Source organism: Lucilia sericata, unplaced genomic scaffold (genome assembly GCF_015586225.1).
Source record: "Lucilia sericata isolate MDLA Ls3-8-SP2 unplaced genomic scaffold, ASM1558622v1 Contig001096F_arrow, whole genome shotgun sequence".
NCBI classification, from domain to species: domain Eukaryota; kingdom Metazoa; phylum Arthropoda; class Insecta; order Diptera; family Calliphoridae; genus Lucilia; species Lucilia sericata.
Window position 1 is genome coordinate 1 of NW_023995070.1, and position 21,420 is coordinate 21,420.

Here is a 21,420-nt window from a genome sequence, read left to right on the forward strand (position 1 = left end):
TAATATATTTGAACAAAATTTCTTTAATTTCAGGTGGCCTCACAAGATTTCCCTTCGAAAGCATAGACGGTGATGTCCAAGTTATTATCATACAAGGTCCACGAAATTCCATAACAACAGGAAACTTCTTACGTAATTTCCTCAAGTTGGAAATAGTACGTATCACAGATTCCAATGTGCCGGCCATAGGACCGGAATGTCTGTGGGGTCTGCAACATTTGAAAATTTTAGGTGAGTAAATATAATCAGCTAAATAAATACGATTAAATGATTTCTTTAAATTATCCCCCAATTTTGTCATGTGATTTAAGGAGGGATTTACATTTCCATAACATTAAATAAATAGACAAATTCTAAACTGAATAAATATTAACATTTCAAAACATAACAATGTAGAGGTAGAAGAAATGTTAAAAGAACAAGTACATTTTATAGCGTTTTCTCAAAATAACAAGAATTTATGACCTTTAAATGTCTCAATCTCTTTTTTTATATGAATGAATGTAAGCAAATACTGCTATAAAATGTTGCGCCTTTTTTTATTTTCAACGTGTGTTAAGGGCAAACGAAGAGAAAAATCAGGAAAAAATTTAAATGTTTAACAATGGAATGTTTGGAAAACATCAACAACTAAGTATGTAGGCGTTTTTGGTTTGAACAATTTGAACAATTTTAAAATGTTTCTTCCTTGATTCTAGGTATTTTTAAGTTAAATCGAAATTTAAACATTTATAAGACTTTACAACCAAGATTTTAAGCAATAAAAACTTACATAAAAAATAGATATGAAAGTATAGTTGGTCAAGTCCAAACATATGACACCCAACAACAACTATATAAAGCTTAAAGTGTTTTTTGGTTTGTCATCTTATATGTGTTTTATAAAGCGAAATTTTTTCAAAATTTTGATTTCCGGCAGTAGGCTTTTTATATGTGTTTGAACTAATTCCTGCTATAGAGATGTTTATCTAATGTTATCGAATTAAAAGTTACGTTTATCCGAATTTTAAGTAGATTAGTTTATGTGGAACTAATATTTTTGTGCATTACAAACAACAACAGCAACCTATTATACCTTTTTCAATGTAGTGATGTTGGTTAGGAAAAAGTACTTTTCAAATCTTGTTTCTTAGTATTCGCGGGAGTGGGTGTTGAATGTTTGTCAGAAGAGCAGATATGTCGATGTCTATATACTGTATACTTTCTAATATAGCAACTATGTTTATGAGCTTGATTATGGCTGTATTAACTCTCGTTTCTGGAATTATTTTTATACCAACAATAATCTCCTTTTTATCTAGATGTTGTATTTTAAGCATTCCATGTTTTTTTCTGTCATCATTTATATGGAGATGTAGACAAATAAAAATAAATACATAGATAAATAAATAATCTAATGCCAATCATTGACTTCATAAGAAAAAAAAAAAAAACAAAGAAAATATAAAGAAAAATTAAAGTACGTATACAATAAAATGAAATATAAAGGAAAATGAACTCAAACAAATGTTGATGACACTTCAAAATTATTGCATTTGTTAACAACAGCCTTTTTGACATTTCAGTACAACTTGAGCATTTCAATTTCAGTTCTGTAGATAACAAGCATTTGTTGTTATAGCTGCAGTTAATAAAATTTTAAGTCTGAAGCTGAACAAATATCTATGTTCGAATGTATGTATGTATTTGATTTCAACTTAAATGATTTTGATGAAAATAAATTCGTTTAAAAATCAATGTCTAACAAATGAAAGTTAAAATTGAAAGAGCCATATTTCAGCTGTCAAGAAAATAAGTTTTTGTATAATGCGTCGTACGTAATTAATTAACTCTAAAATTATTTTGACATTTAATTTATTACCATTTTAAATTAAAAGAATATAATTGTGCAAGCTGTTGAGAAACAATAGCTCAAAAATTCAACTATAGAAAAACAAATTTATAAAGACAAATTTAGTAAGTTCAGTTCTAGTTCAGTTCTAGTACAGTTCTAGTTCAGTTCTAATGCAGTTCTAGTTCAGTTCTATGCAGTTCTAGTTCAGTTCTAGTTCAGTCTAGTTCAGTTCTAGTTCAGTTCTAGTTCAGTTCTAGTTCAGTTCTAGTTCAGTTCTAGTTCAGTTCTAGTTCAGTTCTAGTTCAGTTTCTAGTTCAGTTCTAGTTCAGTTCTAGTTCAGTTCTAGTTCAGTTCTAGTTCAGTTCTAGTTCAGGTCTATTTCAGTTCTAGTTCAGTTCGTCAGTTCAGTTCGTCTAGTTCAGTTCTAGTTCAGTTCTAGTTCAGTTCTAGTCAGTTCTAGTTCAGTTCTAGTTCAGTTCTAGTTCAGTTCTAGTTCAGTTCTAGTTCAGTTCTAGTTCAGTTCTAGTTCAGTTCTAGTTCAGTTCTAGTTCAGTTCTAGTTCAGTTCTAGTTCAGTTCTAGTTCAGTTCTAGTTCAGTTCTAGTTCAGTTCTAGTTCAGTTCTAGTTCAGTTCTAGTTCAGTTCTAGTTCAGTTCTAGTTCAGTTCTAGTTCAGTTCTAGTTCAGTTCTAGTTCAGTTCTAGTTCAGTTCTAGTTCAGTTCTAGTTCAGTTCTAGTTCAGTTCTAGTTCAGTTCTAGTCAGTTCTAGTTCAGTTCTAGTTCAGTTCTAGTTCAGTTCTAGTTCAGTTCTAGTTCAGTTCTAGTTCAGTTCTAGTTCAGTTCTAGTTCAGTTCTAGTTCAGTTCTAGTTCAGTTCTAGTTCAGTTCTAGTTCAGTTCTAGTTCAGTTCTAGTTCAGTTCTAGTTCAGTTCTAGTTCAGTTCTAGTTCAGTTCTAGTTCAGTTCTAGTTCAGTTCTAGTTCAGTTCTAGTTCAGTTCTAGTTCAGTTCTAGTTCAGTTCTAGTTCAGTTCTAGTTCAGTTCTAGTTCAGTTCTAGTTCAGTTCTAGTTCAGTTCTAGTTCAGTTCTAGTTCAGTTCTAGTTCAGTTCTAGTTCAGTTCTAGTTCAGTTCTAGTTCAGTTCTAGTTCAGTTCTAGTTCAGTTCTAGTTCAGTTCTAGTTCAGTTCTAGTTCAGTTCTAGTTCAGTTCTAGTTCAGTTCTAGTTCAGTTCTAGTTCAGTTCTAGTTCAGTTCTAGTTCAGTTCTAGTTCAGTTCTAGTTCAGTTCTAGTTCAGTTCTAGTTCAGTTCTAGTTCAGTTCTAGTTCAGTTCTAGTTCAGTTCTAGTTCAGTTCTAGTTCAGTTCTAGTTCAGTTCTAGTTCAGTTCTAGTTCAGTTCTAGTTCAGTTCTAGTTCAGTTCTAGTTCAGTTCTAGTTCAGTTCTAGTTCAGTTCTAGTCAGTTCTAGTTCAGTTCTAGGTCAGTTCTAGTTCAGTTCTAGTTCAGTTTAGTTCAGTTCTAGTTCAGTTCTAGTTCAGTTCTGTTCAGTTCTAGTTCAGTTCTAGTTCAGTTCTAGTTCAGTTCTAGTCGTTCTAGTTCATTCTAGTTCAGTTCTAGTTAGTTCAGTTCTAGTTCAGTTTAGTTCAGTTCTAGTTCAGTTCTAGTCAGTTCTAGTCAGTTCTAGTCAGTTCTAGTTCAGTTCTAGTTCAGTTCTAGTTCAGTTCTAGTTCAGTTCTAGTTCAGTTCTAGTTCAGTTCTAGTTCAGTTCTAGTTCAGTTCTAGTTCAGTTCTAGTTCAGTTCTAGTTTCAGTTCTAGTTCAGTTCTAGTTCAGTTCTAGTTCAGTTCTAGTTCAGTTCTAGTTCAGTTCTAGTTCAGTTCTAGTTCAGTTCTAGTTCAGTTCTAGTTCAGTTCTAGTTCAGTTCTAGTTCAGTTCTAGTTCAGTTCTAGTTCAGTTCTAGTTCAGTTCTAGTTCAGTTCTAGTTCAGTTCTAGTTCAGTTCTAGTTCAGTTCTAGTTCAGTTCTAGTTCAGTTCTAGTTCAGTTCTAGTTCAGTTCTAGTTCAGTTCTAGTTCAGTTCTAGTTCAGTTCTAGTTCAGTTCTAGTTCAGTTCTAGTTCAGTTCTAGTTCAGTTTAGTTCAGTTCTAGTTCAGTTCTAGTTCAGTTCTAGTTCAGTTCTAGTTCAGTTCTAGTTCAGTTCTAGTTCAGTTCTAGTTCAGTTCTAGTTCAGTTCTAGTTCAGTTCTAGTTCAGTTCTAGTTCAGTTCTAGTTCAGTTCTAGTTCAGTTCTAGTTCAGTTCTAGTTCAGTTCTAGTTCAGTTCTAGTTCAGTTCTAGTTCAGTTCTAGTTCAGTTCTAGTTCAGTTCTAGTTCAGTTCTAGTTTACAACTACAACAATCTACAACTTGCAATTTTGATGATAATTCTATGTAATCTGACAGTTTGTGCTTTTCACTTCTTCGTTTCGTCTTTTTCAAGATTTGACCAACACATTTACTTTAATATCCTTTACACTTATATATAGTAGATTTCTATCGATTTTCAAAATATTTAAATGATATATTTTTCGTATAACACTGACCTATTAGAAAAGTATTCTTGAACAATTACTTCAATTGTATTACCACCATTCTCATACATATTATAACCTAAAATGCAAAAGGCCATAACATCGCAGAAAAATACAGACATGTCCTTTTCAACGATTTCAGATGTAATTAAGTTTAATCACACGCATTTTAAATAAAGCATTAAATGCACAAAGGGTTCTGTAATAATGATGAAGGAATGCTAATAATCTTGCTATTCTGTCCATGATTGGTTATTGCATAGGTTTTTTACATAAATATTATTTATTCAATATAGAGTTTTATTGAACCAATTTTCAGGTATTGGAATTAATACTTCAATATCAATCCTCAAATATTTTTGTGGTTAATTTTGACATTCAAAAAATAATCTGCCAATGAGCACCAAAAATTTTATCTGGCACTTTTTTAAGAATTCTGCAAGAGGACCAAAGGTCGTTAATTTAATTTTTGTCTACTCAGTCAAGCACTGAAAGGACCAAAATAATATTAAGGCCACTTTAGAGCACAACATTGTTGAACTTGGATTGTTTTGAATTCGCATGTCCTTTATAATTCCATTCCTCTTTAAAATCAATCTGTCCTTATTGAAAAACCCTTTTTATATGAACAATGTTTTCATATATTTCACTATTATATCTGGTTTTTGCTTTTTATCTTTTATCTGTATATATATTTTTCTTAATTTCATGTTTATCCGGACTCAATGTTATACCATGCCACACAACATCGATAACGAACGACAAAAAAAATTAAAAAATATATAACTGAATAAAATTATTAACAATCCATGTTTTGCAAAAAATAATCTTTGGAATCAACAACAAAATAAACATGGCTGCCGTTACATCTTTACCATACAATACCACTCCAACAAATTACTTAAAATGTCATAAATGTCCGTTTCCTGTGAATAATGTGTATGTGCCTTACATATTTGTATGGCTCTGTGCTGCTGTAAATCGTATGGAATGCCCTGCATGCATCCTTATCACAATCGTTATCTTTTCTCTTGTAATCTTCATCAAAATAAAACACAACAACAAATATAAAATGCAGATTTCTCCAAGAATAATATTTCACTTGTCCAGCAGAGAGATTTTCGGGGACAAATAATTTGCTGGAATTGGATTTATCGAAAAATAAAATTATAAAAATGGCCAGTTCGGTATTTTGTAATTTAACGGTGAGTAATAAAAGAAAATAAAGTTGAGGTTTTCTATTCTGTTTTGCTCTACTTTTTGTGTTTCTTTAGAACAGATATTCATAAATTCTATTGAAGAATTCCAATGAAAAGGATTAAGAAATACAGGCTAGTCCAATAGCTAGTCTACAGTCTAGCAATATATAAGAATACAGTCTAGTCTATAGCCTAGTCTATAGCAATTCCATAGTCTACTTTATAGCCAAGTCCATACCCTTAGCCTATTAGCCTAGTCTAGTATATAGTCTAGTCTATAGTCTAGTCTATAGTCTAGTCTATAGTCTAGTCTAGTCTATAGTCTAGTCTATAGTCTAGTCTAGTCATAGTCTAGCTTATAGTCTAGTCTAGTCTAGTCTGTATTCATCTATAATCTAGTCTATAGTCTAGTCTATAGTCTAGTTCATAGTCTAGTCTATAGTCTAGTCTATAGTCTAGTCTATAGTCTAGTCTAGAGTCTATCTATAGTCTAGTCTATAGTCTAGTCTATAGTCTAGTCTATAGTCTAGTCTATAGTCTAGTCTATAGTCTAGTCTATAGTCTAGTCTATAGTCTAGTCTATAGTCTAGTCTATAGTCTAGTCTATAGTCTAGTCTATAGTCTGTCTATAGTCTAGTCTATAGTCTAGTCTATAGTCTAGTCTATAGTCTAGTCTAGTCTAGTCTATAGTCTAGTCTATAGTCTAGTCTATGTCTAGTCTATAGTCTAGCTATAGTCCTAGTCTATAGTCTAGTCATAGTCTAGTATAGTCTAGTCTATAGTCTAGTCTATAGTCTAGTCTATAGTCTAGTCTATAGTCTAGTCTATAGTCTAGTCTATAGTCTAGTCTATAGTCTAGTCTATAGTCTAGTCTATAGTCTAGTCTATAGTCTAGTCTATAGTCTAGTCTATAGTCAGTCTATAGTCTAGTCTATAGTCTAGGTCTATAGTCTAGTCTATATCTAGTCTAGTCTATATCTAGTCTAGTCTATAGTCTAGTCTAGTCTATAGTCTAGTCTAGTCTAGTCTATCTATAGTCTAGTCATAGTCTAGTCTATAGTCTAGTCTATAGTCTAGTCTATAGTCTAGTCTATAGTCTAGTCTAGTCTAGTCTATAGTCTAGTCTATAGTCTAGTCTATAGTCTAGTCTATAGTCTAGTCTATAGTCTAGTCTATAGTCTAGTCTATAGTCTAGTCTATAGTCTAGTCTATAGTCTAGTCTATAGTCTAGTCTATAGTCTAGTATAGTCTAGTCTATAGTCTAGTCTATAGTCTAGTATATAGTCTAGTCTAGTCTAGTCTATAGTCTAGTCTATAGTCTAGTCTATAGTCTAGTCTATAGTCTAGTCTATAGTCTAGTCTATAGTCTAGTCTATAGTCTAGTCTAGTCTATAGTCTAGTCTAGTCTATAGTCTAGTCTAGTCTATAGTCTAGTCTATAGTCTAGTCTAGTCTATAGTCTAGTCTATAGTCTAGTCTATAGTCTAGTCTATAGTCTAGTCTATAGTCTAGTCTATAGTCTAGTCTATAGTCTAGTCTATAGTCTAGTCTATAGTCTAGTCTATAGTCTAGTCTATAGTCTAGTCTATAGTCTAGTCTATAGTCTAGTCTATAGTCTAGTCTATAGTCTAGTCTATAGTCTAGTCTATAGTCTAGTCTATAGTCTAGTCTATAGTCTAGTCTATAGTCTAGTCTATAGTCTAGTCTATAGTCTAGTCTATAGTCTAGTCTATAGTCTAGTCTATAGTCTAGTCTATAGTCTAGTCTATAGTCTAGTCTATAGTCTAGTCTATAGTCTAGTCTATAGTCTAGTCTATAGTCTAGTCTATAGTCTAGTCTATAGTCTAGTCTATAGTCTAGTCTATAGTCTAGTCTATAGTCTAGTCTATAGTCTAGTCTATAGTCTAGTCTATAGTCTAGTCTATAGTCTAGTCTATAGTCTAGTCTATAGTCTAGTCTATAGTCTAGTCTATAGTCTAGTCTATAGTCTAGTCTATAGTCTAGTCTATAGTCTAGTCTATAGTCTAGTCTATAGTCTAGTCTATAGTCTAGTCTATAGTCTAGTCTATAGTCTAGTCTATAGTCTAGTCTATAGTCTAGTCTATAGTCTAGTCTATAGTCTAGTCTATAGTCTAGTCTATAGTCTAGTCTATAGTCTAGTCTATAGTCTAGTCTATAGTCTAGTCTATAGTCTAGTCTATAGTCTAGTCTATAGTCTAGTCTATAGTCTAGTCTATAGTCTAGTCTAGTCTAGTCTAGTCTAGTCTAGTTAGTCTAGTCTAGTAGTGTAGTGTAGTGTAGTAGTAGTGTAGTGTAGTGTAGTGTAGGTAGTGTAGTGTAGTGTAGTGTAGTGTAGTGTAGTGTAGTCTAGTCTAGTCTAGTCTAGTCTAGTCTAATCTAATCAGGTCTAGTCTAGTCATAGTCTATAGTCTAGTCTATAGTCTAGTCTATAGTCTAGTCTATAGTCTAGTCTATAGTCTAGTCTATAGTCTAGTCTATAGTCTAGTCTATAGTCTAGTCTATAGTCTAGTCTATAGTCTAGTCTATAATCTATTCTATAGTCTAGTCTATTGTCTAGTCTATAGTATAGTCTGTAGTCAGGTCTGTAGTCTAGTCCATGTCTAGTCTATAGTCTAGTCTATAGTCTAGTCTAGAGTCTAGTCTTATAGTCTAGTCTATAGTTTAGTCTATAGTCTAGTCTATTAGTCTGGTCTATAGTCTAGTCTATAGTTAGTCTATAGTCTAGTCTATAGTCTAGTCTTAGTTAGTCTTATAGTCTAGTCTATAGTCTAGTCTATAGTCTAGTCTAGTCTAGTCTTAGTTAGTCTATAGTCTAGTCTATAGTCTAGTCTATAGTCTAGTCTATAGTCTAGTCTATAGTCTAGTCTATAGTCTAGTCTATAGTCTATAGTCTAGTCTATAGTCTAGTCTATAGTCTAGTCTATAGTCTAGTCTATAGTCTAGTCTATAGTCTAGTCTATAGTCTAGTCTATAGTCTAGTCTATAGTCTAGTCTATAGTATAGTCTATAGTCTAAGTCTTATAGTCTAGTCTATCGTCTAGTCTATAGGTCTAGTCTATAGTCTAGTCTATAGTCTAGTCTATGTCTAGTCTATGGTCTAGTCTATGGTCTAGTCTATGGTGTAGTCTAGGTCTAGTCTATGTCTAGTCTATTCTGTCTAGTCTAGTAGCTAGTCTATAGTCTTAGTCTATATTCTAGTCTATAGTCTAGTCTATATTCTAGTTCTATTAGTCTAGTCTTTAGTCTAGTCTATAGTCTAGTCTAGTCTACAGTCTGTCTATAGTCTAGTCTATAGTATCGTCTATGTCTAATCTGTATTAGTCTATAGTCTAGTCTATAGTCTAGTCTATTAGTCAAGTCTATAGTCTAGTCTATTGTCTAGTCTATAGTCTAGTCTATAGTGTAGTCTATAGTCTAGACTATAGTCCAGTCTATAGTGTAGTCTATAGTCTAGACTATAGTCTAGTCTATAGTCTAGTCTATAATCTAGTCTATAGTCTAGTCTATAGTCTAGGATATAGTCTAGTCTATAGTCTAGTATATAGTCTAGTCTAAAGCCTAGTCTATAGTCTAGTCTATAGTCTAGTCTATAGTCTAGTCTATAGTCTAGTCTAGTCTATAGTCTAGTCTATAGTCTAGTCTATAGTCTAGTCTATAGTCTAGTCTATAGTCTAGTCTATAGTCTAGTCTATAGTCTAGTCTATAGTCTAGTCTATAGTCTAGTCTATAGTCTAGTCTATAGTCTAGTCTATAGTCTAGTCTATAGTCTAGTCTATAGTCTAGTCTATAGTCTAGTCTAGTCTAGTCTATAGTCTAGTCTATAGTCTAGTCTATAGTCTAGTCTATAGTCTAGTCTATAGTCTAGTCTATAGTCTAGTCTATAGTCTAGTCTATAGTCTAGTCTAGTCTAGTCTATAGTCTAGTCTATAGTCTAGTCTAGTCTAGTCTAGTCTAGTCTATAGTCTAGTATATAGTCTACTCTATAGTCTAGTCTATAGTCTAGTCTATAGTCTAGTCTATTGTCTAGTCTATAGTATAGTCTGAGTTATATTTGTGGGTATTCTGTAGTCTAGATTTAAGTTTAGTTTAAAGTCAGTCTATTGTTTATACTGAAAACTAGTTTATAGCCTAGCCTAGTGTCTTATCTGAAGTCTAAAGGTCATTTGCTTAACTTTACACTACAATTTTATAATTTTTCTTTCAGGAATTAAGACGCTTAAACTTGGCTGATAACTCTATTGGAGAGTTAGTACAGCGTATATTCTTTATGATGAGTAAATTGAAATATTTGGATTTAAGTGGAAATCCTCTCCAGGAATTGCCACCAGATGTGTTTCGTGATATATCGGTAAGGAGAAAAAAATAAATATAAAAATTCCTTAACCACAATATTAATAATAATATTTCAATATTTTTTTGTGCAACCGCAACTATATTGTCATTGTTCATTGTGCAGCAACTGAAAGTATTCAAATGTCGTAACTGTCAGTTAAAGAAAATCAATCCGCAATTGTACAATTTATTACCCTCGCTGAGTGAACTCGATTTAGGAAGAAATGAGGTATGAAATTTAAAGAGTAGAAAGAAAGAAAAAACCTAAATTCTTTATAAATTATTACATTTATTTTATTTTAACCCTCACAAACTGTTCTTTTTTCTTCTTTTATTTCTTTTTGCCTTGCTCTAGTTTAAATTTCTTGACAAGGATGAATTTCGTGATGTCAAGCATTTAACCAAAGTTCTATTAGATGGCAATCAATTATCTGTTGTTGTCGATGAACTATTTCGCATGCAAAAAAGTCTTAAACATTTAGGTATGTATCTCTAAAGTAACTCATCATTATCGTTCTACTTCAAGTATTTCTTAGTTCATTTAGTATTTTTATTTTTTTTTGTCTGTTAAAAAGCATTTAAAATTATAAAAGGAAATCCTTTGTTTACTTAATGTAAAGTTTTCTGTTATTTTTTACAATTTTCTTTTAGATTTGTCCTACAATCGTTTGGCTAAAGTTCCAAACGATTCATTTTTACATTTGACTAATTTGACTTTTCTGGATTTGTCATATAACAAATTGGTGCGTTTAGAACCGCAGTCTGTGAGGCGTCTTAGCAATTTGCGAACTTTAAATATAAGTGGTAACATACATATGGATCTTCATGAAATACGAGACACATTTGAAGTAAGTTAAAATTAAAAAAAAAGTAACAATAATGTTAAACTAAGTAAGTTCGTTTCAAATTGAAAGAGACAAATTGCAAGATTAGTTGAAAGCATTATAAAGTAAAATAAAAATAATTTTAAATAATTTGTGAAGTGTTGAAGTATTTAACAGAGAAGAAGAGTGCAGTCTAGAGCCTAGACAAGATTCCAGCCTAGAGTATATTATGCAGTTTAGTCTAGAATCTAGAGACTAGCATAGTGTTTAGACCAGAATCTAGTCTAAAGCATAGACTAGAATCTAGGATTCAGTTCTAGTCAATTAAAGACTAGTGCTAGTTCAGTTCTAGTTCAGTTCTAGTTCAGTTCTAGTTCAGTTCTAGTTCAGTTCTAGTTCAGTTCTAGTCCTAGTCCTAGTTCAGTTCTAGTTCTAGTTCAGTTCTAGTTCAGTTCTAGTTCAGTTCTAGTTCAGTTCTAGTTCAGTTCTAGTTCAGTTCTAGTTCAGTTCTAGTTCAGTTCTAGTTCAGTTCTAGTTCAGTTCTAGTTCAGTTCTAGTTCAGTTCTAGTTCAGTTCTAGTTCAGTTCTAGTTCAGTTCTAGTTCAGTTCTAGTTCAGTTCTAGTTCAGTTCTAGTTCAGTTCTAGTTCAGTTCTAGTTCAGTTCTAGTTCAGTTCTAGTTCAGTTCTAGTTCAGTTCTAGTTCAGTTCTAGTTCAGTTAGTTCAGTTCTAGTTCAGTTCTAGTTCAGTTCTAGTTCAGTTCTAGTTCAGTTCTAGTTCAGTTCTAGTTCAGTTCTAGTTCAGTTCTAGTTCAGTTCTAGTTCAGTTCTAGTTCAGTTCTAGTTCAGTTCTAGTTCAGTTCTAGTTCAGTTCTAGTTCAGTTCTAGTTCAGTTCTAGTTCAGTTCTAGTTCAGTTCTAGTTCAGTTCTAGTTCAGTTCTAGTTCAGTTCTAGTTCAGTTCTAGTTCAGTTCTAGTTCAGTTCTTCAGTTCTAGTTCAGTTCTAGTTCAGTTCTAGTTCAGTTCTAGTTCAGTTCTAGTTCAGTTCTAGTTCAGTTCTAGTTCAGTTCTAGTTCAGTTCTAGTTCAGTTTAGTTCAGTTCTAGTTCAGTTCTAGTTCAGTTCTAGTTCAGTTCTAGTTCAGTTCTAGTTCAGTTCTAGTTCAGTTCTAGTTCAGTTCTAGTTCAGTTCTAGTTCAGTTCTAGTTCAGTTCTAGTTCAGTTCTAGTTCAGTTCTAGTTCAGTTCTAGTTCAGTTCTAGTTCAGTTCTAGTTCAGTTCTAGTTCAGTTCTAGTTCAGTTCTAGTTCTAGTTCAGTTCTAGTGCAGTTCTAGTTCAGTTCTAGTTCAGTTCTAGTTCAGTTCTAGTTCAGTTCTAGTTCAGTTCTAGTTCAGTTCTAGTTCAGTTCTAGTTCAGTTCTAGTTCAGTTCTAGTTCAGTTCTAGTTCAGTTCTAGTTCAGTTCTAGTTCAGTTCTAGTTCAGTTCTAGTTCAGTTCTAGTTCAGTTCTAGTTCAGTTCTAGTTCAGTTCTAGTTCAGTTCAGTTCTAGTTTAGTTCTAGTTCAGTTCTAGTTCAGTTCTAGTTCAGTTCTAGTTCAGTTCTAGTTCAGTTCTAGTTCAGTTCTAGTTCAGTTCTAGTTCAGTTCTAGTTCAGTTCTAGTTCAGTTCTAGTTCAGTTCTAGTTCAGTTCTAGTTCAGTTCTAGTTCAGTTCTAGTTCAGTTCTAGTTCAGTTCTAGTTCAGTTCTAGTTCAGTTCTAGTTCAGTTCTAGTTCAGTTTAGTTCAGTTAGTTCAGTTCTAGTTCAGTTCTAGTTCAGTTCTAGTTCAGTTCTAGTTCAGTTCTAGTTCAGTTCTAGTTCAGTTCTAGTTCAGTTCTAGTTCAGTTCTAGTTCAGTTCTAGTTCAGTTCTAGTTCAGTTCTAGTTCAGTTCTAGTTCAGTTCAAGTTCAGTTCAAGTTCAGTTCTAGTTCAGTTCTAGTTCAGTTCTAGTTCAGTTCTAGTTCAGTTCTAGTTCAGTTCTAGTTTAGTTCTAGTTCAGTTCTAGTTCAGTTCTAGTTCAGTTCTAGTTCAGTTCTAGTTCAGTTCTAGTTCAGTTCTAGTTCAGTTCTAGTTCAGTTCTAGTTCAGTTCTAGTTCAGTTCTAGTTCAGTTCTAGTTCAGTTCTAGTTCAGTTCTAGTTCAGTTCTAGTTCAGTTCTAGTTCAGTTCTAGTTCAGTTCAGTTCTAGTTCAGTTCTAGTTCAGTTCTAGTTCAGTTCTAGTCAGTTCTAGTTCAGTTCTAGTTCAGTTCTAGTTCAGTTCTAGTTCAGTTCTAGTTCAGTTCTAGTAGTTCAGTTAGTCTAGTTCAGTTCTAGTTCAGTTCTAGTTCAGTTCTAGTTCAGTTCTAGTTCAGTTCTAGTTCAGTTCTAGTTCAGTTCTAGTTCAGTTCTAGTTCAGTTCTAGTTCAGTTCTAGTTCAGTTCTAGTTCAGTTCTAGTTCAGTTCTAGTTCAGTTCTAGTCAGTTCTAGTTCAGTTCTAGTTCAGTTCTAGTTCAGTTCTAGTTCAGTTCTAGTTCAGTTCTAGTTCAGTTCTAGTTCAGTTCAGTTCAGTCTAGTCAGTTCTAGTTCAGTTCTAGTTCAGTTCTAGTTCAGTTCTAGTTCAGTTCTAGTTCAGTTCTAGTTCAGTTCTAGTTCAGTGCTAGTTCAGTTCTAGTTCAGTTCTAGTCAGTTCTAGTTCAGTTCTAGTTCAGTTCTAGTTCAGTTCTAGTTCAGTTCTAGTTCAGTTCTAGTTCAGTTCTAGGTTCAGTTCTAGTTCAGTTCTAGTTCAGTTCTAGTTCAGTTCTAGTTCAGTTCTAGTTCAGTTCTAGTTCAGTTCTAGTTCAGTTCTAGTTCAGTTCTAGTTCAGTTCTAGTTCAGTTCTAGTTCAGTTCTAGTTCAGTTCTAGTTCAGTTCTAGTTCAGTTCTAGTTCCGTCTCTTGTTTACAGTATGCGTCGTGGGGGGAAATTTAAGGATTTTACCTTCCTGTAGTTTTAAACATTTTTCTTGTTTAAGGATATTTTTAAAGAAAGATTATCTACGCATTTCTATAGAATTCAAGGTCGTAATATTCAAAACACAAACAAATATATATCTGCTTTTATTTATAAATCTTTTGAATTTGTTTTCACAAAATAAAATAAAAACTATAAATAAATAAAATACATAAAGAAAACTTAAAGGTTATTACATTTTCTACAATAAATAAAATAAAAAGCATACTTACAGGCTTACAAATATACCACAATGGCAAAGATTGCTTTTAGGCAGCTTTTCATGCTTCTCATATTAAATTTACATTTTATGAAAATATCATATAAAGAACCATATACCTTGTGTAGTTGTAAGGAAGACACAAAATAGAAAAGTTATGTTTTTTTCTAAATATTACAAATAAATAACCAATAAAAATTCTTTTAAACACATCATAAAATAAAAAGAAATGAACAAATGCTTGTTAGTGGAGGTAAGAGTAAATTTGCAACAACATTTGAACACATGTTAACAAATACTCGATAGATAAAGAAAAAGAAAATGTATATTTTATTTAAATCCTGAAAAATACACAGATATATATATTTTTTTATTAAATTCTATCCTTGGCTTAAAAATCAGCAGTATGTTGTTGATTTTCTTGCCACACTGTATTTGTGTACGATATTTTTTCTTATTATTTTTGTGTTTTTGCTCTCTTGTATTTTACAATTTTATAGCTTTTGCCACACCTGACACATCTTTCTATTGCTGATATGGGAATATTGCCTGTCGGTTTGTTAGTGCCATTCAAACATTTGCGTTATTTGAATATTTCCGGTAATCACTTGGATATCATGTCCTTACAAGTCATTGAGCCCTGTCAGGAGCTAGAGGTAAGTGTAACATTGGTTTCTTTATTCCTTTTTTTTTTCATTTTATTGTATTTTCTCGGATGTCTATCATTCATAACTGGAAAAAATCCTTGTAAATAATACTTGTTTTTTATCCACAACTGAAGAAGTGTGTGTATGTGTTAATGTTTTGAAAAAATGCTTATATTATGTATATGTATGTGTGATGGATGCTATTGTGTATGTATATGTGTGGTTTTTAAAGTATAATGTATGTATTTCGTTTTCAACTGTCTTTCATTTGTGAAAGAAAAGGGGAAGAAAACAATAAAATGCAATCATATATGACTTAGGAAGCATATTAAAAGGATGTGTGGTGCTTACTTACGTAATGGTTTTTATCATAAAATATTTTCGTTATAAGAAAAAAAGGAAACTTTTTTTAAAGGGGAAACTAAATGGTGTGTTTTATAAGGGAATATTTAGAGGACGACGACAGTTTGTTAGTCAGACAGACTAATAAATACATTGAATATTAGATTATCAGCTGGTATGACAGATAAAGGTCATTCTGGCCCCATCATCATGAAAATCGTCAGTATCTTTTTAGACGTATGTATATAAAACTAAGTTTTACCAATTTTTATGAAAATACTAGGACATTTAATATAATTATGAGCTTAAAAGCCCTATTCGAGGGGATCGGTTGTATAGGGGCTAGGTGAAATAATTGACCGATTTCAACCATTCACCCTTGGACCAAAAGGGGAGTACGTACAAATCATAAAAATTCATCAAATCATCATAAAAAGTGCGATCTATAGCGTGAGTACAAATTTTACATGGACACACAGACAGACAGAGGGACGGACAGACGGACATAGCTTAGTCGACTCAGGATGTGCTTCTGAGCCGATTGGTTTACTTTAAGGTGAGTGTAGGATCAAGCATAATCGCATTAAACCCATTTTTTAATGAAATAAAAATCATATTTTCTAGAAAAATTCTTGTAAAAGTTTCGCCAACTTTTTTATGTTTCCTGAAACACGAAATGGTAAGAGGGATCATAGGAGTATTAAAACTAAATACCATTACAAATTACTCTAGAAAAGACTTAAATGTTTGCATTTAATTATAATAATTTCAAAGATGTATCTAATCATATATCATTACATTAAAAATAAGACAATTTTATTACATTCCTTAAATTTAATTACCAAACCTAAGTATTTTAAATGCTTTATAATTTAATCATTTTAAATAACAGAAAATGATAAAATATATATAAACACATATGAACAAATATACTTATACACATATAGACAAATATACTTATATGAACTATAAAAAAATTGGAATTGGAAAAGTAAAAATTATGAAAATATGAAAATATTTTACAACCACAACATTTGATATAACAGCAGTTGTGTGTGAAAATAAAACCAGAAAAAATAAGAAAAAAAGGACATGACTGTCCATTACCATACCACAATAGAACAACATCGAGTGACCAACACAGTTCTCTGGTACTTATCGCATCCAATGGCAAGCATGTTCGGTTGTATTCTTTTGCAACTGCTGGTAGCAACAACTTCTTAACTTAAAAACTACCAAACAACATTTACTAAATGTGAAAATGTTTATGTGTCTGTGTGTATATTTATAAGTGAGTCCTTGTGTGCAATTTTTTTTTGGAAAATGTGGGAGTAATAGGGTTTTTTTTCGAATTTCCTGAAGTATTAAAAATTCCATTAAAATTAGTTCGATTACAAGCGAAGTTACAAATTTACTGAACGCAACAAAACTTTCAAAATTCTGAAAATTAAAAAATTTCATACAAAAAATCCACCCTCGTAAGTATCATAAACTCTGTGTACTCAGTTTTTAGCTTTCAAAAATAATTTATTATTGCCTCCAGCAAGTAGAGAGAAGGATCATACGAGAAAAAAATCTCAATACTTTTAGTTTACAACAAATAAAAGCAGCTTTTGTTGTTTTTGTTCAATGTTTTCATTTTTGGACATTTATCCACAAGAACAGTAGTCGTAAGCTTACATCCACAGCAGCTGTAAACATTTTGAATGTTTTTATTGTTAATATGAAAGTGCAAGAAAAAAATGCATAAAAGGGAACTGACACATTTCCCAACAGGCATTTTAGGTTAAGTTTAAATCAATGACACATATTACATCAGATCCGAATCAGGCCGCTAATGGGCCTGTAGTGTGCGCTTGGAAAATGTCCAAAGTTTAGAAACTCAGATTCCTTGAATTAGATCCTTAGAACTTTTCAGTCAGTGTTCCTGAGGTGTCCTGGGATAATATCACTTCTTATTTGTCCACTCAAAGTATGTACCATCATATTAACCTGAGATTTGCACATTTTAAGGAGGCTTTTCATACTCCTCTCGTTAATGTCACCCTATATGATCTTTGTAGTTCTATCTCCAGACCCGTTTTAACTCAAAGTCAGGAGCCATGCCCCTAATATCTTAACATTACTTTGTCTGTAATCAGTATTTACTTGTTTAGTTTTAATGTACTCTGGAACTTTCAACTTTCTTCTGAAAAGACAGATTTCAGTCTCCGCCAGGTTAACATTTAGCCCTTTTGGTTACGCCCAGATAAAGGCTTTGTTCAGGGCCTCCTCGACCCTTCTACACAAATAATTTGTATCACTTCCCTTTACAAGTATTACGATATCATCTGTATAGCAGACAGGCCAAAGTACATACCGTGGCTTCCCCGAGTAAACATGAGATCTATTTATTAAGATCTTTGTGTTACGATTGTTGGCTTCTTTAAAAAAATTGTACAAAATACTTTCATAACTCCAAATAAACATAAATTTTCCAGACACATACCAATACATGGCTGCTTATAGTTACATACTAATAGACCCGTCCGTAAAATGATATATCCACTTTTGATTTCAAACAAGTAAGAAATATTAAATATTCAGGTAGAGAAGTAAGTTATCGATATTTTCAATTTGTTTGACCAATGTTTACCTTAGGTATACGAAGGTATAGTTGGTATTGCGATCAGGTCTAATATACTTTGCAGTTCCTGTTTTTGAACGTTTATTAATATTTTCTGCTTATATCTATCTCTTTGTCTGAGTCTGTTGTGTGCTCGTAATTTTTGTCAACATTTTATTTTCATTTTGAGTACATTCTTAACATTGTTCGACGTATGTATGAATGCATATGTGTGTAGTGTGTATTTAAGTGTTAATACTTGTAACCTAGCAGTTTTATATGTAATGTATTTACCAAATAGTCGATTTAAGTACTTGGTTCTCATAAATTTGCAACTCATCAGAAAACCTATTAAAACCAACAATGTTCCATTCTTTACCTCAAATGTTACATTATTTACATATTATTATAAAATATACGAAAAATCTTAAAAGTTGTTAAAAAAATATTGTTTTAGTTTGAAATTTACATTATTTACATAATGTCAAAAAAGTAAAATTTATTTATGATTATTTTTACATAATCATAGTTCCACAAAATCAATTAATTTAAGATATATTCTATAGATTACCTTAAAATTTTCATTATTTACATAATGTCAACAAGTCCAATATTCCAATATTTCCCTTTTCATCACAAAAATATGTGATTTTGCATTGTTTACAAAAAAATTTAAATGATGTCAACAATTGAAATTTTTAATAAAATTGTGATTTACAATAAATTTAAATGTAAAATTAATTTTTACTCATTTGTTTACTTAAACTTGATGTTGTTTACATTATATCAACAATTACAATTTTTGATAAAATTTCAAAAGAAATTTGTCAAAATAATATTTTGTTGTAAACTTAAATTTTATACACTACACCACTATAGTGGGGAGGGTATTATGCGTATGTGCTGATGTTTGTAACACCTAAAAATATTGGTCATACAATCATCGAATCACTTCCTGAGTCAATCTGTCTGTCCGTCCGTCTGTCTGCGTGTCCATGTAAACCTTTGAGCACTCTACAGGTCGCAATTTTTGGGATTTTTGATGTAATTTGGAACGTGCGCTTATATTGGTCCAAGGACAAACGCTACTGAAAATGGTTGAAATCGGTCCATTATTTCACCAAGACCCCATACAATCGGACCCCCCGAATAGGGTTTTAAATGATCTACTATTTGACCCTAGCCCCCATACAAAGTTCCCATCAGAAAATGACTTGAAATTTGGCACAAATAAGTTTTATAAAAGCATCGGCCAATATAACCGGACCTTTCGATTTGGGCCTTTTAGCTCATAACTACGCCAAATATACTACTATATTCCAAAAAATTGGCACAGCTAAGTTTGTTGTAATCCTTAATAACACGGTAAATTTTAGTAATGATCGGGCCGCATTTGACCCTAGCCCCTATACAAAGTCCCCTTCTGAAAATGACTTGAATGCCCACGACTTACTTATAAACACTAGTATCACGATGAAATTTGGCACAAATAAGTTTTATATAAACATAATTCCCGACAATAACTTTTATAAGGATCGGCTCAATTTCTGCCCTAGCCCCCATACAACCGGGCCTTTAGATTTGGTCATTTTACCTTTTAAATCGGCACAATTTGCAGAATCACTTTCTGATTCGATTAAGCTATGTCCCTTTTTGTATAAATCCATTTAATATTCGCAATTGATGTAGGGTATCATATGGTCGACCACGCCGGACTATAGTTTCTTACTTGTTTACATTAAATTTACTTTTAATTCATTGTTTTAAACACCAAAATTTACATTGTTTACATAATGTCAGAGAAAATCTAAAATAATAATAATAAAGAAAATATAAAGATTTACAAAAATACACAGTTTACATTGTTTACCTAATGTCAATAATGTAAAATTTTTAAGGATTTATATTAAATGTTTAAAGTAATGACAAAATCATAAATACCAAAAAATTTCAATTGTTTACCACTAGATTTACATTATTTACATAATGTCAACAATGAAAAATTAGTTGTTAATAATTGGTTTACTTAAATATTGTTTAAATAAAATTTACATTATGCCAAGAATTGCTATTTTCGATCACCTCCTGAAGACACTAACTTAATTCTTAACCCAGCCATAGCTGTAATTTCCAAGGGAAATGTTTTGTTCCGAACTACTGGGATGTATATTTGTTTATGTATACATATGTGTCTGCTTGTAATTGTGTTTGCGTATATTTTGATTACTGTAATCCTGTTTTTATCATAGTTTTTTTTTCACTTGTCTCACACATACAAAAACACATTAATTTTGGTCAAGATGTATTATTAAACCATTTGCACGCTGACCGAAACTACAAAAAACACCAGCAATTTTGGACAGAAGAAACCGAAAAAAAATAACAAGAAAAGCATTGCACTCTTGCACATAATAAAAGGCAGGGCAATAAAGTAATGAAATCGTCAAAAGAAACATTCTGGTAATGCATTATTTTTTAGTCCAACGTATTGTAGTCAACAAATTCAGAACATAATCTATGTTGTGACACATTTTTAACAAGTTACTGCATTTGGAAAAAATTTGACAAATTATAAAGCTTTTTATCACCCTTATTTAACAAATGTTTTCATTTCCTTATCCCCCTTTTAAAACATATGTAAATCGAACTCCTTTATATCTCTGACAAAAAATATTTTGGCTCAACACAGAGTTGTGGGTATTTTGTTGTTAGAACAAATATTAGTATAAAATTTTAGCAGTTTGTTTGCACAAACCAATCTACACACAAATTTTAACAAATATTGTTGACAATTGGTTTAATTTTATATGTTCATATGTATATATTTTGTTTGTGTGGTCAACACATGCTCTAGAGAAAAAAGAAACAGAACCAAAAACCTTACTATTTAGAAATCAATTTTATTTTAGAAACAACATTTTGAAATTGAATCTGGTGCATGTGTTGTTAAGAAAAGTCATTTGATCACAGATTGTGTTTGAATTTATATATTTAATATATTTATTACATATTTAATAAAAATAATATGAAAATTATTTAAAACAAGTTTTAAAGTTTTACAAAAATAAGTCTTAATAATGTGATGAGGCGGAAGATGAAATCGACACCTTCACTGGTATTTGTCTTACAAACTGTAAGGCACTGGTTCAAACTGAGCTATATGAAGTTGCTCAAATCACATGGTTCAGCGAAACCACCCATTTCACTTCAAGGTCAACCTAGCCTATGCTTCTAGGTCAAGCTTATTGTTAAACTTTCATAGTAAGCAACTAAGAAGGCTGTTATCGGTAATAACGGGACACTGTGCTATCGACAATCATGCAAGAAAAATGGGTCTCGAGTACAATGACTAATGCAAAAGTTGTTTTCATAATGAGGAGGAAGAGGAGACTATATCTCATCTTCTCTGCTATTGTCCGACATTCATCGAGAAGAGAAAATGTTATTTTGGCTCTGCTGTTCCCTCAAGTATGGAGGAGCTATTTGGTATGAATCGTAAAAATTTCCTAAATTTCGTAAATCGAACCGGCGGCTATTAAGCTTTCGTAGTAAGCAAATAAGAACGTTGTGATCACTAGTAATGGGATTGTGCTATCGGTAATCATTCCAGAAAAATGGGTCTCGAGTACAATGACTACTGCAAAAGTTGTCACAATGAGGATAAAGACGAGACTATATCTCATCTTCTCTGCACTGTGCCATCGGCAATCATTCCAGAAAAAGTTGTCGTAATGAGGAGGAAGACGAGACTATAGCTATTCTTATCTGCTACTATCGGACATTCTTCGAGAGCAGAGAAGGTTATTTTGCCTCTGCTTTTCCCTCATGTATGAAGGAGCTATTTGGTA

The 21,420-nt window shown here is 32.0% G+C and overlaps 1 protein-coding gene across 1 annotated transcript in view; it reads left to right on the forward strand.

Moving 5' to 3' along the window:
- Nucleotides 1-29: 29 nt before the first annotated feature.
- The window catches only part of LOC119609966 (leucine-rich repeat-containing protein 15), a gene marked incomplete at its 5' end in the record, with an annotated part of 33,481 nt that continues 12,090 nt past the window's right edge, over nucleotides 30-21,420 (forward strand). Inside the window, 8 exon segments of the mRNA XM_037965028.1 lie at nucleotides 30-231; nucleotides 5,468-5,518; nucleotides 5,521-5,594; nucleotides 9,813-9,956; nucleotides 10,065-10,169; nucleotides 10,296-10,422; nucleotides 10,592-10,788; nucleotides 14,479-14,634. Of these exon segments, the coding sequence (XP_037820956.1) occupies nucleotides 30-231; nucleotides 5,468-5,518; nucleotides 5,521-5,594; nucleotides 9,813-9,956; nucleotides 10,065-10,169; nucleotides 10,296-10,422; nucleotides 10,592-10,788; nucleotides 14,479-14,634 (1,056 nt within the window).